At 34.4% G+C, this 13,513-nt stretch overlaps 1 protein-coding gene and 1 long non-coding RNA gene across 2 annotated transcripts; one reads left to right on the forward strand and one right to left on the reverse strand.

The window, feature by feature from the left end:
- Nucleotides 1-1,178: 1,178 nt before the first annotated feature.
- Nucleotides 1,179-2,898, reverse strand: LOC113738392 (RHOMBOID-like protein 13). Its single transcript, XM_027265577.2, has one exon. It carries the CDS (start codon nt 2,287-2,289, stop codon nt 1,474-1,476), a length of 816 nt encoding a protein of 271 aa, XP_027121378.1. The 5' UTR covers nt 2,290-2,898; the 3' UTR covers nt 1,179-1,473.
- Nucleotides 2,899-5,401: 2,503 nt separating this feature from the next.
- Nucleotides 5,402-6,786, forward strand: LOC140004884 (uncharacterized). Its single transcript, XR_011812708.1, has 4 exons — nt 5,402-5,690; nt 5,766-5,834; nt 5,937-6,052; nt 6,165-6,786. It is a non-coding gene; the product is annotated as an uncharacterized lncRNA (long non-coding RNA).
- The last annotated feature ends 6,727 nt before the right edge of the window (nt 6,787-13,513 follow it).

Consider the following 13,513-nt stretch of genomic DNA (forward strand, 5'->3'; position numbering starts at 1 on the left):
CATACAGCCACAGGTTCCAGATTTTATCTGAACCGTAAAAGCTAACCACTCTAGCTGACAATTAAAGCTTCAATTTTGGTATTTCTGCCAAAGTATGGACGCTTTGAAAGTTAACTGAGGCGCAAATAAAATTTTTGAGACACATTTGCAAGTTACATTTTATATAACATAAAGAATCTCAAACGTATATAGTTTTTAGGCCCCCGTGCAGTGCATATATCCTTTCCATAGATGAGAAAAGATACATCCTAAACCTCCTCTTAATTAGAGCTCCTTGTGTCTGAACATATCAAACAGGGCCAGAAAGTACCACCTCAATGGGAAAACAAAATATAATTGAACATCAATAACCCATCCATAGTCTTCATCCCTCAGACTATCCTCTTCCTTGTGTCTGAGGAGATCAAGATCCTACACCACAATGTTCAGATTTTGCTTCCCCGAAGCAGGATCGTTATCAGCACTAGCCTTCTAAGTTCATCTTCTATAGCTGTTGTCTCTGGTTTATCTGAAATTTGCTACCAGCCAATGCAGGAGGGACAAATATGCAGTGGACAAGTTCATTGACAATACAAGTTGGTTCTTTTATATGGTAGAAGAAACAATGAATAGCTATGGAACAGAGAAGGTGCCTAGTGCAATAAACTCAGAATATTGTACAAAACGAGTGGAGAACATGACCTTATCCCCAGATTCAACAAATCAATGATATACTTCCCACGTAAAGTGACTAGCTTGTAAATTCTTTCTTAGAAACGAAACAACAACACTACTGTTGCTTAAATAGTGTAACTGATTGCACAAAAGGGCTTTTCTTTTGGAGCTGAACTACTTTTCAAAAAAAAAAATATTCTATGTCTCAAAGTAATTAAACAAATTGTATGAGGTTTCATCAAAGTACTAGCCTTGTGGTAAGAGGTTAAGTTAAGGGCTGATAATCCATACAGATGAATATTCAATTACACACTCAAGCACATGAAATGCTCCACGTGGTTTTCCAACAAAAAGTCAGGACAAATTTTAACTACAAGAAAAAGCATGTGAATGTAATTCTTAACATAATTCCAGAACCAAAAGGAAAGAAAACATGTATGCCAGAGAAGGAATGAGGCACAGCAAATTTGTTGGTGGTTATCAAGCAGAAACAAGGAACCAGAAGGATAATACATCTGCTCAGCTTTTAAGACATCGCCAGAGAAACTATTCTTTATACATCTGGAAACTGTGGCAATAAGTGATTAGCAACAACGAATACATTTAAGTGAGAAATAATGGCTCAGGAATATAATCCAGAGCTGCTTAAGTCCAAAAAACAAGATCAGTAGAACAATAATGGCTCTTGTGGAAAACATATAGGATCACCAAAAAAAGTCCTGAAGCATCACTAATTACATGGACAATAAATCGTGCCATTCAAGCCAGTCGTCCATCGTCTGACAAGAACAAAAAAAAAGACTTTATCTTGCTCAATGGCTACACCATTTCAGCACCAGCTATGGGCAATGTACTCATGTGCAAGGTTCTACCATTTCCTGAGGCAAGAAACCTCACAGATGGAAGTGAAGGATCAGTGACCGGCTCAATCTCCAGAAAGTTAATATCAAACGCACCAGATTTCTTCAAACTGAGTACAAATATTATCACGATCCATAACAACATAGAAAAAGCCCAGTAATTGTTCATTCCATGGATCAGACCCCAACCTATAGCATAACCAATAATAATCCCAGACAAATGCCCCAGAAAACTCGCTTGTGGAACAATTATAGAGGTAAAGATCAGGGACTCAAAAGGCGCAAAGCTGATAGGAAGCGAAAGAAACCCAAAAAGATCCAATTTGGAAGACGGCTGCTTTACTGCCAAAATAGTCATCCACCCGAAGACCACACAAGAATACCCAACAGCAGTCACTCTCCGAAAATACTCTATCTTGAACCTCAGAATCAGAAAATGATACATCCCAAGAACCAGCAAACCCGATAAAACAACTAACACTAGACTGTAATGCAGATAATATTTCACTCCAAGACCTATATGTCCTAACTGTTCTACGACTCCAAGGCTCCACAGTGCACTCATGTTAAAAACAAGATGAAGAACACTAATATGCGAAAATGCTGACGTGATTATCCTCCACCAATGACCTTCAACCGCAGTCTCATAACTCAATCCTACATGTGAATAACCAATCCCTTTTTTCTGTATGTAAAACCAAATTGCACTAAATATTCCTATCATACAACTTGTTGCTGGCTTTTCCATAATCTCATAAATCAGTGGCTTCCCCATCTAGAATCCAAACCCCTGAAATCCCAAGTATTCAACTTTTTCTTTGTTTTTCCTTCTCTGGTCCGAATTAGTATAATCTAGCTCAATAGTGACACTTTCATTAAAAATCAAATCTTTATGTCCTCAAAAGAAAGCATCCAAGCATTAATACTAATAGCAAAAATCATGAATCTTGACAGTATACGTCACAAAACCCATGTCAAAACTTCAGTAACAATCGTGACTGCAGATCTAATATTGGCGACCCATTAATTCAAAAGCCCTTATAAATTAAGAAAACTTACAGAAAATTGCGGACCACCAACATTGCAAGATGGGTTCTTGATGTGGCAACCGAGAAGTTCACTGTTTCTGTGAATTTTAAGAAATTGCTGACAAAAACCCAGGATTGATATTCAAGAAAAAAAAAAGGCTGAAAATCAGTAGAAATACTAATGGACTTCCTAATAATAAATAGAAATGATTGTCCAGGACAACAGGCTCCCAAGGGTCAGCAAGAACGTGGACAAAGTTTTGCTGAGGAATGATGATTACCGAGCCTACAAGGAAGTTCTAGAATTTCTAGGATGATTTGGGGGAATTTATTAGTCTCGGCGAGGAAGTATTTTCTTTATCCGGATTTGCCCTTTTATTCAGAAAATTGATTATTTTTGGAATTTTGGAAGGCGCTGTTGAGATATACCGCCTTTAAGCAAGGCATCTGAAGCCGCATTTTATAGATTTTAGCGATTTAAGAATCTTTTACAGTTCTAACCATTTCGCAACTTTGGCAACTCCTACCCGTCAAATCTTTACTAAAGCACAACTATTCCTTTTCCTGTTATTATCACTTTATCTCCTTAATATTCAGTACCACAATCTATTTTCCCAACGGATCTTCTGTCCCACATTCTGTGCTATTCTCTGTCCCATTTTTTATTATATTAATATTTCTCCTGTATAAACATTACATTTTAGTTCTTTTTTATTTCCTTAAGATCCAATAACTATTAATTGAGTAATACGCAAAATCTAACAAATTCAAAAAATCAAAATGCATAAAAAATGAGATTTTTTATGAATTTTCTGCTGTATTTTTAAATTTTCTGTTATATATTGCTCTTTTGAACCTCCTGTATTTATTTTTTACTCAATTAATATTTATTGGATTTTAAGGAAATAAAAAAGAACTAAAACGTGATGTTTATACAGGAGAAATATCAATATAATAAAAAGTGGGACAAAGAATGGCACAGGATGTGGAACAGAAGATCCGTTGCGATCTATTTCCCCGCAACGGATCTTCTGTCCTACATCCTGTGCCACTCTCTGTCCCACTTTTTATCATATTGTTATTTCTCCTACATAAACATCATGTTTTTAGTTCTTTTTTGTTTCCTTAAAATTCAATAACTATTAATTGAGTAAAAAAATAAATACAGAATCTTCAAAAAAGCAATATATAATAGAAAATTAAAAAATATAGCAGAAAATTCATAAAAAAAATCTCATTTTTTATGCATTTTGATTTTTTGAGTTTGTTAATTTTTGTGTATTACTCAATTAATAGTTATTGGATTTTAAGAAAACAAAAAAGAACTAAAACATGATGTTTATGTAGGAGAAATAGCAATATAATAAAAAATGGGACATGGAGTGGCACTGGGTGTGGGAGAGAAGATCCATTGCGATATTTGACTTATTTCCCTTTTAACATTATCTTTTAGTTACTTTATCCTCAAAACTAACGGTTAAACTTAATGAAAAATGAAAAGACAAGTTTAACCCTTAAAGTTATTATCATTTTATCCCCATAAGCCTCATTATTAATTTTCCCCATAGAGTTCTTTTTTAGGCAATTTATCCCAATATTAAACTAACTTAGCAAGTCAAAAAATTTTAGATGAAAGTATCCTCCTTTTTGTATAATAAAAATAATAAAAAATTTAGAGTGACTCTTCTCCTCTTTAGTATTAAGAAAAAAATCAAAGTATTAATCTCTTTATTTTTGGCAATCTTATTAATATTAAAAAGATAGAAAGATGGGAAGAGGGAAAGAGAGAACTCAATTCTTTTTTTAAAAAAATACAAATAAGAAAGAATTAAATACTTTTATTGTTTAAAAATTATTTCACTTTACTGTTTACCATCAAATTTCAATGTTAATCCCAACAACCTTAAATTAATACGATAATGTAAGACTTTTTTTTTGTAAAATCTAATTTTCTATCTCCTTCTTTCCTATCTTTTTTTCTTTTCCTAGTATTAATAAGTGTGAAAAAAGAAATTTGAAAAAAATCTTTTTATTTTTATATTTTTGGATCTCTTAAAGTGAAAAAAAAGAAGAATAATCATTTCAACTTTTTTATTTTTAATTATATATACAAAAGGGCAAATATATTTAAAATTTGTTTACCATACTAGTTAGATTAACGATGAAGTAAAATGCCTAAAAAATAATGTTAGGAATTAAAGTGATTATATCACTATAATTTAAAGGAATAAAGTAATTATAACAATGTAGTAATACTATAGAATAAAGAGGTATTTTTGTCCAAAACTTTTTAACATGTTGAGTTGAATTATTTATGGGGTGAAGTGATTAAAAGATAACGTTAAGGGGTAAACTGATAGTAGTGATATAGTTTAAAGGGATAAAGTGATAATAACTCTTTTTTTTTTTTACTAGTAAAATATAATAAGTCTTCAAAAGTTTAGTTGGTGCCAATTTGTCCTCCACCCTCACAAAATTGAGCTCTTCATTTTATTTCTGCCACTTTTGATTGATTGGGTTGACATAGGGCGGCAAAAAAGGGAAATATGTATAACAATCAACCAAAGCAAAAAGGGTTAATTTCAAAAATCTCCCATGAGGTTTCCTCTAATCACACCTAGCACCCCTTAACTTTGAGAAATCACACTTACCACCCTTGGCAGAGTGAAGTGGCATGCTGTCCCAATCAATAGAGCAGAAATTACGATGCTACCCCCAATTATTAAGTAATTCTTGTGCAAGAAAATGCTGCAAAAAAAAAAAAAATCGAAGCTATATTAATTGAAAATTGAAAGAACAAGTTCTATCATTAAATGATGCACAATTTGAGCGCCATTTTTTAAGTATATAAGCCTGATGGTGGGCTTTCTTAGCTAATCCCATCTGAGCATATAGTTGTCAACGAAGAGGTGGTGATAGGCGAAAATTAGTCATCTGGTGCGGTTTATTCGGCCAGGAAAAAGAAAAGGCACCAGGAAGACCAAGGAGAAATAGAAGATGAGAACCTGACGAAGAACCTGCATCACTTCAGACAAAGAGATCAACCACATTGAAATGCTCTAAGTGTTGTTCATTCGGCCACAACAAAAGAACTTGCAAAGGACAGCCTTTCACTTCAACAAGGGCCAATACTAGTTCTGCAAATGAGGTAACTCATGTACTCATTGGTGGCTGCAATGCTATTTACATAGACTTATTCTGATTTCTTCTTGTTTTATTCTAGGTTCCTATGAGGAGAGGAAAGCCTAATAGGGGCATAGCCAATTGAGGATTGGCAGGAGCTGTGCTTTGGGTAATTTCTCATCATTTTGTTGTCTTGTAAAGTCAATATGATGGAATAATAGGTATACATTAACTACTTCGCACCGTTTTTAACTCTCGGACCATGTACAAGGCAATGTGCCTATGATAGTTTCAGGTCAAGGGAGTAATCCAAGTCGTCCACAACAAAAATGCTACTTTGAATGTCCAAGTTAATCTGTAAGCTAGTACAAGTACTGCTTAAAAAAAGTAAGCATTATCATGCCAAAGATTCGTGATCAAATTGATTCCGAACTAGTCCTTTTTTGGCTGAACAATAAACCAACATAATATTGACTAGAGTTGTAATTTTCTGATGCAGAAAGGGAGGCCTTCAAAGAGAACCAGAGATGCTGTAAACAATGTCACCTCTGATGAAGGTGCAACTCCAACATGGGGACAGCAAAACCATCTACGCAGGCTACTCAAAATGATGGTTCTCAACCTGGAACTTCTATTAGCATCAGTACTTCTGCAACAAAGGCCTCTCACATTGTATCAGGGAGGTTCTCCAAGTGGTTTTAACGATGCTAGAGGTTTCTTGCAGTCCTTACGCATGGTTTCTGAAGTAGTACAAGTACCAGTGACCTGAACTTCCTAGTAATGACTTTTGTTAGCTTTTGTGGACACTTTTGTGAATAGTGGTGCAATGTGGTATTGACTCATACTTTCTGCCCACTTATGGTGTTGCACTACATCATATTAGAACTGCCTATGTACAGTTCTTTGCATTGCAATTCTCGCCATCTAGGCAACTAGCTCTAGATGGTGTTTCTGGACATATTTGGATTGCAATATAAATGTGAGGTAGGACGTGACTAATTGACTTTAGTAACACTCCATGTACCACATGCTGTTTTGCTCTAACGGGGAGTTGTATTTGGGCAATGTGATTGTCTGTGGCACTTCTTATTATCAAAATGTATGATAAGAAGACTTATTAATTATTGTATTTTTGGTGTATTTCATATGGTGAAATATCCATTGCCATAAACTAATCTTATAATATATAGCAATGCATTGTTGCACTAGCTGCTTGGAAAGACACGTTGATGCATCAGTACACTTTTGAAATCTTAGTTTGGCTTAGACTTAGTTAAACTCATGTAACCATGGAAATACACATTTGATTGGATTGTGACAAGTACCATACAAAACAGGTCCTATTACTTTCAATTGCCTATTACTATGAAGGCTGGAATACTTGATAAACTATTACAGCATTGCATGCTGTACTTGGATTTCATCAAATTGATTTTGTAATCTGAAAAAAAATGTAGATAGCAATCAGTATTAGATTGATGCATCAGTTGCTGCAATTTGCCCAAAGAAAATTGATAGTGAATGATATTGGTATCTTGTTTCCAAACTACGTTATATAGCTTAAGCACCATATAGGTTGGAAATGATCCTGCCCAACGGTCCTCTACAGTAGCATAGTTAAGAAGCTTCTTGTGCTTATTTCACTTGCACCTCTTTAGCTTGTAAAATATTATCACAAAATTGCTTTGTTTTCATTTTCATCTTGTAAATTCAAAACCATCTTCCAGCAGGGTAAAAGTGGAACAAAAAAATAGTCTCTCTCCTATAAACAATTTTTAAGTACTATGTATTCTTACACAAAAGGGCTGACTATGTGATGAAAGTTGTCATTCTAAGGGTGGTTATAAGTGTGATTTCTGAAAGTTAGGGGGGTGCTAGGTGTGATCGGAGAAAACCACAGGGGAGGTTTCTGAAATTAACCCAAGCAAAAAATAATATTAGTAACTCCCTCCTTTAAGTTCCCCACCTTTTCCAATTAAAAAGTACATTGCCTCAGTAGGGACGGAGTCGAATTTCTAGTTGAAATTTGTACTAATGCATCCACATGAAGAAGATGAATGCTGGTTGATACCTTTGGCATTTTCTATCTACATCCTCGTAACTTTCTACCTTTTAAAGGTAGCTAGTTTGAAATGAACTGTTTAATAGTGAACAGATCAGAAGTGTAGTTGATATTGAGAGATCTTCAAATTCAGCCTGGAGAGTCTAGTCAGATGCCGTGCATGCAGTTCCACACATAAAACAAACCTTGTGTATCTAGAAATCATCCCTTTCATTGTGAATATGCACATAACTTTATATGTAAGGTTCAAATCCTATAAGATTTTTTACTACTCCTGTAACTATAAACAGGGTATCTTGCCTTTTAACGGGTTGTATTTTTTGCAATTAACTGTTTGTTGCAACAAGATTTTCTTTTTTGTGCCTATGAGTTCGAATTTATGAAATTTCTCCTATATGTGATGGACACTTTGAATTTTACCAGAGATTTTTCATTTTTTACATTCCATTCAACGGCTCTTTGGTTCATACAAGCAACCTTAGAACAGAAAATCTTAGGACGAATGAGGTGTGTGATGGAGGAAAAAAGTTGTGTATCTATTGGAAGTCAATCAAGTAACTCTCTTGACCAGAAAAGAAAATCACTCTCCTTTTTGCCAAATGTCCTGACCTCGTTAAGTAACTAGTAATTTGTAAATCAGTGATGCAGGGACATTGAATGATTGAGCAAGTAGTTTTTGTGACTTTGAAGCGTAAAATGGATGTCCCAGAGCTGCTAGAAGCTGGAGAAGTAAACGGTAATACAAGAATGTTTTGAGAAAGTACAACTGCAAAGAGCAACGGAAGTATAATAGGTTCGGAATTGCAAAAGAAATTTGTATGGAAGTTACTTAACCTGTTGTATCTTTTAGTTGGTTTATAGTCTGAGGAACGCATTCTTGTGTTCAAGTGCAATATGAGGACTTATAGTACATTGTGATGCTGCCTAATTTTTCTGGTTTCACTGTTGCCAACTGCTGCTGGTACTCATGATTAGTCGTGTCTGATCCAAAAACTTTGCTATTGAGCCTACTAATGGTTTCAGAACAGATTAAGGAGATGGGCTAAGCATGGTCAGCTGGTAGGATGAGGCTTCACAGTCGATAGATAGTTTAGTTCTCAAATGAATGGATTGCAGGGAATGAAAACGTTTCAGTAGGTCATATCATATGTCCTGACCGCTGGTGTGGATTTCAGCATAGTTCTTTCGCGATTTATGTTCAAAAAGAGAACATATCATGCAAAGCAAACTCTGGCAGCCTTGGTTTCCTATGGGAATGCAGTGACTACATGGTGTTGAACTAGTGACCTTAGTGCTGTCTTGTAATCCTTGGATCACAATCAGGTTTTTCTTCTGAAGTAGATAGTATGTCAAATCCCAATTGTCTGCATCAACCTAACTGTTCTTAACTTCCTGAATCCTGCAACAGAGTAGAGCATAAATTGGCAGGGATACACCAGTTTTGTTGGTTATAGGCACCTATATATATATATATATATACACTGTAGGATTTAGATGCTGCTCTAATTTGTCTTGACAGTAATATTGCTGAAAAGAACTGCTTATGGTATATATTATTGCTACAAAAACTATGAAGAAAACAGATTTTTCAGCACACTAGAACAACACAAGTTTCGGTTGTTGGATTCTTATTTAGTTTGGAACAAATTGGCGATCATTTCAAGCCGCATCCAGGGATGATGGAAATCTTCTTCCATGGCTCTTGGTTCTGGTACGGTTGGTTCTTTGTGATTTGAATCGTCAACCTCAAGTGGTATTAGGAAGTCAGAATTCAGGAGCTCTATTCTGGTCTGGTGGTGGTGCACAGCTGATAAATCCTGCTGCTGCGACTGTTCTGATCATTACATTAACTACCTTATTATCATATGCATAATAAGTTTTGAGAGAATGTCTGTTGGTTACACTACTATCTTTTTCGTGTACGATTTTTTTTTTTTTTTTTTTTTTTGCCTCTTTAGTGATTAAAAATTTGGATGGAACCAACTCCAAAATATACGACTTTTTATAAGAAATTGATTCGTGCTCGTTAATTGAGTCAACTTTCGTTATTAACGTGCATTATTCATTCTCTCCTTGCTTGACTCTGTGACGTGCAGAGGTTTCCATTGCGAGAAAATAAAAGGTAATTAATGAAAGGAGGCTGATTGAAAATCTCCTGTTAGATTGTGTCTCAGTTTCAATGGTTAGTTGTTGGTTCGGTGCTGCTGCGGATCACTGTATCATTCATATTATACTCCTTGGGCGTGGGTAAGATATTGATCTAGTGGTCAATGCATCGAAGACTCTAAAAATTAAAGGTCCCAAATTATATACAGTTTTATTCAATCATTTTGTTATCCACGTAACTTGAACGAGAAGTTCTTAGGAAAAAATATGAAAGGTGGAAAGGCAAACAAAAAAAAAAGTACGTGCAAGGATAAAATGTGCGCCGCACAACGTAACGCCAGATTCAGCCCACAACTTGATTAATTGGTTTCTTGTTTGACGAAAAGAAGACAGGTATTTATTGCAGGGAAAAAGGATATGATGGTGACCACAGTTAGTATTAGATATATGTTGTACTATTTGCTTACAAGTTTCGACAAAATTGAGCAGAATTCAGGCGTTAGTACCATTAACCCGTGACCTTGATTAAGCAATTGGCAAAAGGTGAATGTCAAACAACCCTCTTGAAATTCTGAACAACCTTTGGCTCTGTTCTTAGGCTGCTTGGATTGGGTGTTTTTTTTTTAAAAAAAAAAAAACTCTTATTCCAAATCTTCATCATGCATGATAAACTACGCAAAAAACAAAATTATTTTACTTCCTACGTCTTATTTTGATACTCTTAGTTTTTTTCACACAATTTAAGAAAAATTAATAAACTAACCATTTTTCTAAAATATCCTTCTATTATTAATATTAGTAGTATGGCTAACCATCATACCTCTACATTAATTGCAACAATAATATTGAAAAGAAGTTTCACCACCATTCAAGACATGAATCAAAGCAATCAGTGCATACGATAGGTTAGGTTATATTCACGGATAACAAAAGACATTATTACATTTTAAAGAATTTAAAAGTTAATTATATTTTTTAATTGAAAAGCGAACTATAATTTAAAACGGGTGAAAAAGAAAAAGAAAACTATCAAAGTGATACAGACGGACGGCGGAGTATCAATTAATATAATAGTCTATGTCCGAATAGGGATGTTCAATGCATAAATTGTGTGATACACAAAGTCAAGTGCATGAGTTTTGGAGAAGGTTTGCGTGGGGAAGTAAAAGTAGAAGACACTGTAAGTAGGAGGGCCTCGACTCAATATCTCTCACTTATCCAAAAAAAAAAAAGAAAGAAAAAGGTGCATAAGTTTGTAGAGAATTAATACCCTAGTTGGCCTAATAACTACATGTAGATACAAGTTAACTTGTCATCTACTACTATTTATTTATAGGTGTGATCTGTATCTGCCAGAAAAAGATAATAAAAGAAAGATGCAGGGCTGAATTTTAATGTTTGGTTTAGACATTTTTTGTAATAGGGGAAAGGGACCGTGAGAAGCAACGAAAGCTGACAGTCCAACTAAAACCAAATTGATCTTTTATTCTCCAATCTCCGCCAAATTTAAAGACTAAACTAAAATCAGAATAGAAGCCGACGGACGGTCGGCCGGTCCACGTAACACTTAACCTTACGATTTTGCGCATGCTCTCAATAAGAAAGAAGGAGAAATACCAAAGAGTCTCCCACCTAAATTATTGTCTCTCATTTATACACCCCTTTTTATACCGCCTCTAATTTTGGTGGGTCATCCGGAAACCTCCACAGGCTCTACTACTACACAAACAAATTAAATTCACCCCAAAAAAAAAAAAAATTTTCAATAGTAATTCGCTCTCTTCCAATAAGCATCTCACTTGTGGGGCGGCGGAAATTGGTTTCGATCCATTGTTCTTAACAAGTGATATTTGTAATGCTGGAGTAACTCTTGGCATTGGACTCTAATGATTTATTAAATCAAGCAAGGTAAGGTGTCGAAGGGTTAGCTTGGAGTGTAAATATTTTATTTGTCTTACTTTTTTCTTACACCCTCTTTTTTTTTTTATAACTGACATTTAAGGTTTTGCACACCAATTAAGAAAAATTTTTTATTGCTTAAATCTGTACACTACTTTCCTTTTGTACCCTCATTAATTACTAGGATTGTTACAAAGAGAGAAGCAATAATTATTAGGAGTAGTAATTAAGAACCCTGTATTAAAAAAGAGAGATAAAAGGGTAAAATTGTGAAAAAATAATTAATACTGTATGGGGATAATAAAACGACAGATAAAAGTACATTAGAGCAAATTTCTTAAATGTCAGTTATAAAAAAAGGGAGGAAGTAGTTAATTATCGAGTTCAAAGATACTAAGTTCCTTAGCTCTCGAACCGACTCAATTATATATATATATATATATATATATATTTAATAGTAAAATTATATATATTTTATTATTTATTAAGAATAATTATTATTTTATTCATTAGGCTGAATCTTGACATTCAGTTCAATTAGATTAAAACTTGACTTAACTCAATTCGTTTGTAACCTAATGCAGAGGTAATAGGTAGGATTCTCTGTGAACCAATTGGATTGGATTGGCTTTTTCTACTAAGAAAACAAAACATAGTTAAAAGGCAAGTGTTAATCAAAAAAAAAAAAAAGAAAAGAAAAGAAAAGTACCAAATCAAAATAACCTAAACATAAGTGACCTACAATATCACGAATTTAGGCTCCGAACAATAAATGTTGTCATCCAGTTGACATATATAACTAAGAAAAAAAGAGAGAGAGAGAGAAAAGGACTTGAAGAGTTGTTGACTCTTTCTCTATTATATTTCTTCGAACTATAATATAAACTAAATATTACCATTATGTGATGTGACAACAGCAATTTTTTTTCTACCATCAGTATAGACACTGGAGAGATGTAAACACTCATATAGTAAAAGTACACATTAACAAGATAAGATGAAAAGATAAAATACTTAAATTTTTTTTTCTCTCATTAAAATTGGTGCCCAAATTTTTGTTGTGTTAATATTTATATTTATGTTTGTACTGTACCTTGTCACTACCGGATACGGCAAAGTTGTCCTTAGAGCGTTTGGTGACTGTTACAGTTTTCCCATGGTAGACGTGACTCATGGTAACTGGGGAATCCTAGCTAGTAATTTGTTTTGGATAAACTTTGCTTCTTAACTAAGGTCACTTGACAATTACCTCAAAGGCTCGAAAGCTCATTCATCAAGTAACCCCAACCGAATTCAACTGACAACGGTTAAATAAATCAAGAGACTTTCTTTCAATTAAAATTGATTTGGTGACATTAAAAATATGCAAGGTTGACAACTTTATCAAGGAAGATTATATTCTCATGGATTTGGGGCAAGAACAGTCAACAACAGAAAAACTGTCCGAACCGATTTGTGCACAAAATTTTGTAGGTCTCACGTATGATGTGAAAAACGATGTACAAGATGAAATCTGAATCTTGCATATTTTTTCTTTTTTAGCCAAATTTTAGCCATTAACCTTTCGGAACGGTTGCCGTGCTGCCCCAAATCCATATTCTCATGCGGCGGACAGGCACAGTAATAAAAATGATGATGGTAATTGTTCAAGCCCGGCTCCTGAGAAACAGCAGCATGTGCTCTGGAGTCTGAACATTTCTGCAAAATGGTTTTGATTTATACTACTAATTTCATTCGTTGGTGGAATATTATATATATATATATATATATATGTGTGTGTG

The sequence above is a fragment of the Coffea arabica genome, chromosome 4c (assembly GCF_036785885.1).
Source record: "Coffea arabica cultivar ET-39 chromosome 4c, Coffea Arabica ET-39 HiFi, whole genome shotgun sequence".
In the NCBI taxonomy this organism is placed as follows: domain Eukaryota; kingdom Viridiplantae; phylum Streptophyta; class Magnoliopsida; order Gentianales; family Rubiaceae; genus Coffea; species Coffea arabica.

Coding starts and splice junctions, on each gene's coding strand:
- LOC113738392 (XM_027265577.2), bottom strand. CDS start 2,289: ATGGGGAAGCCACTGATTTATGAGATTATGGAAAAGCCAGCAACAAGT.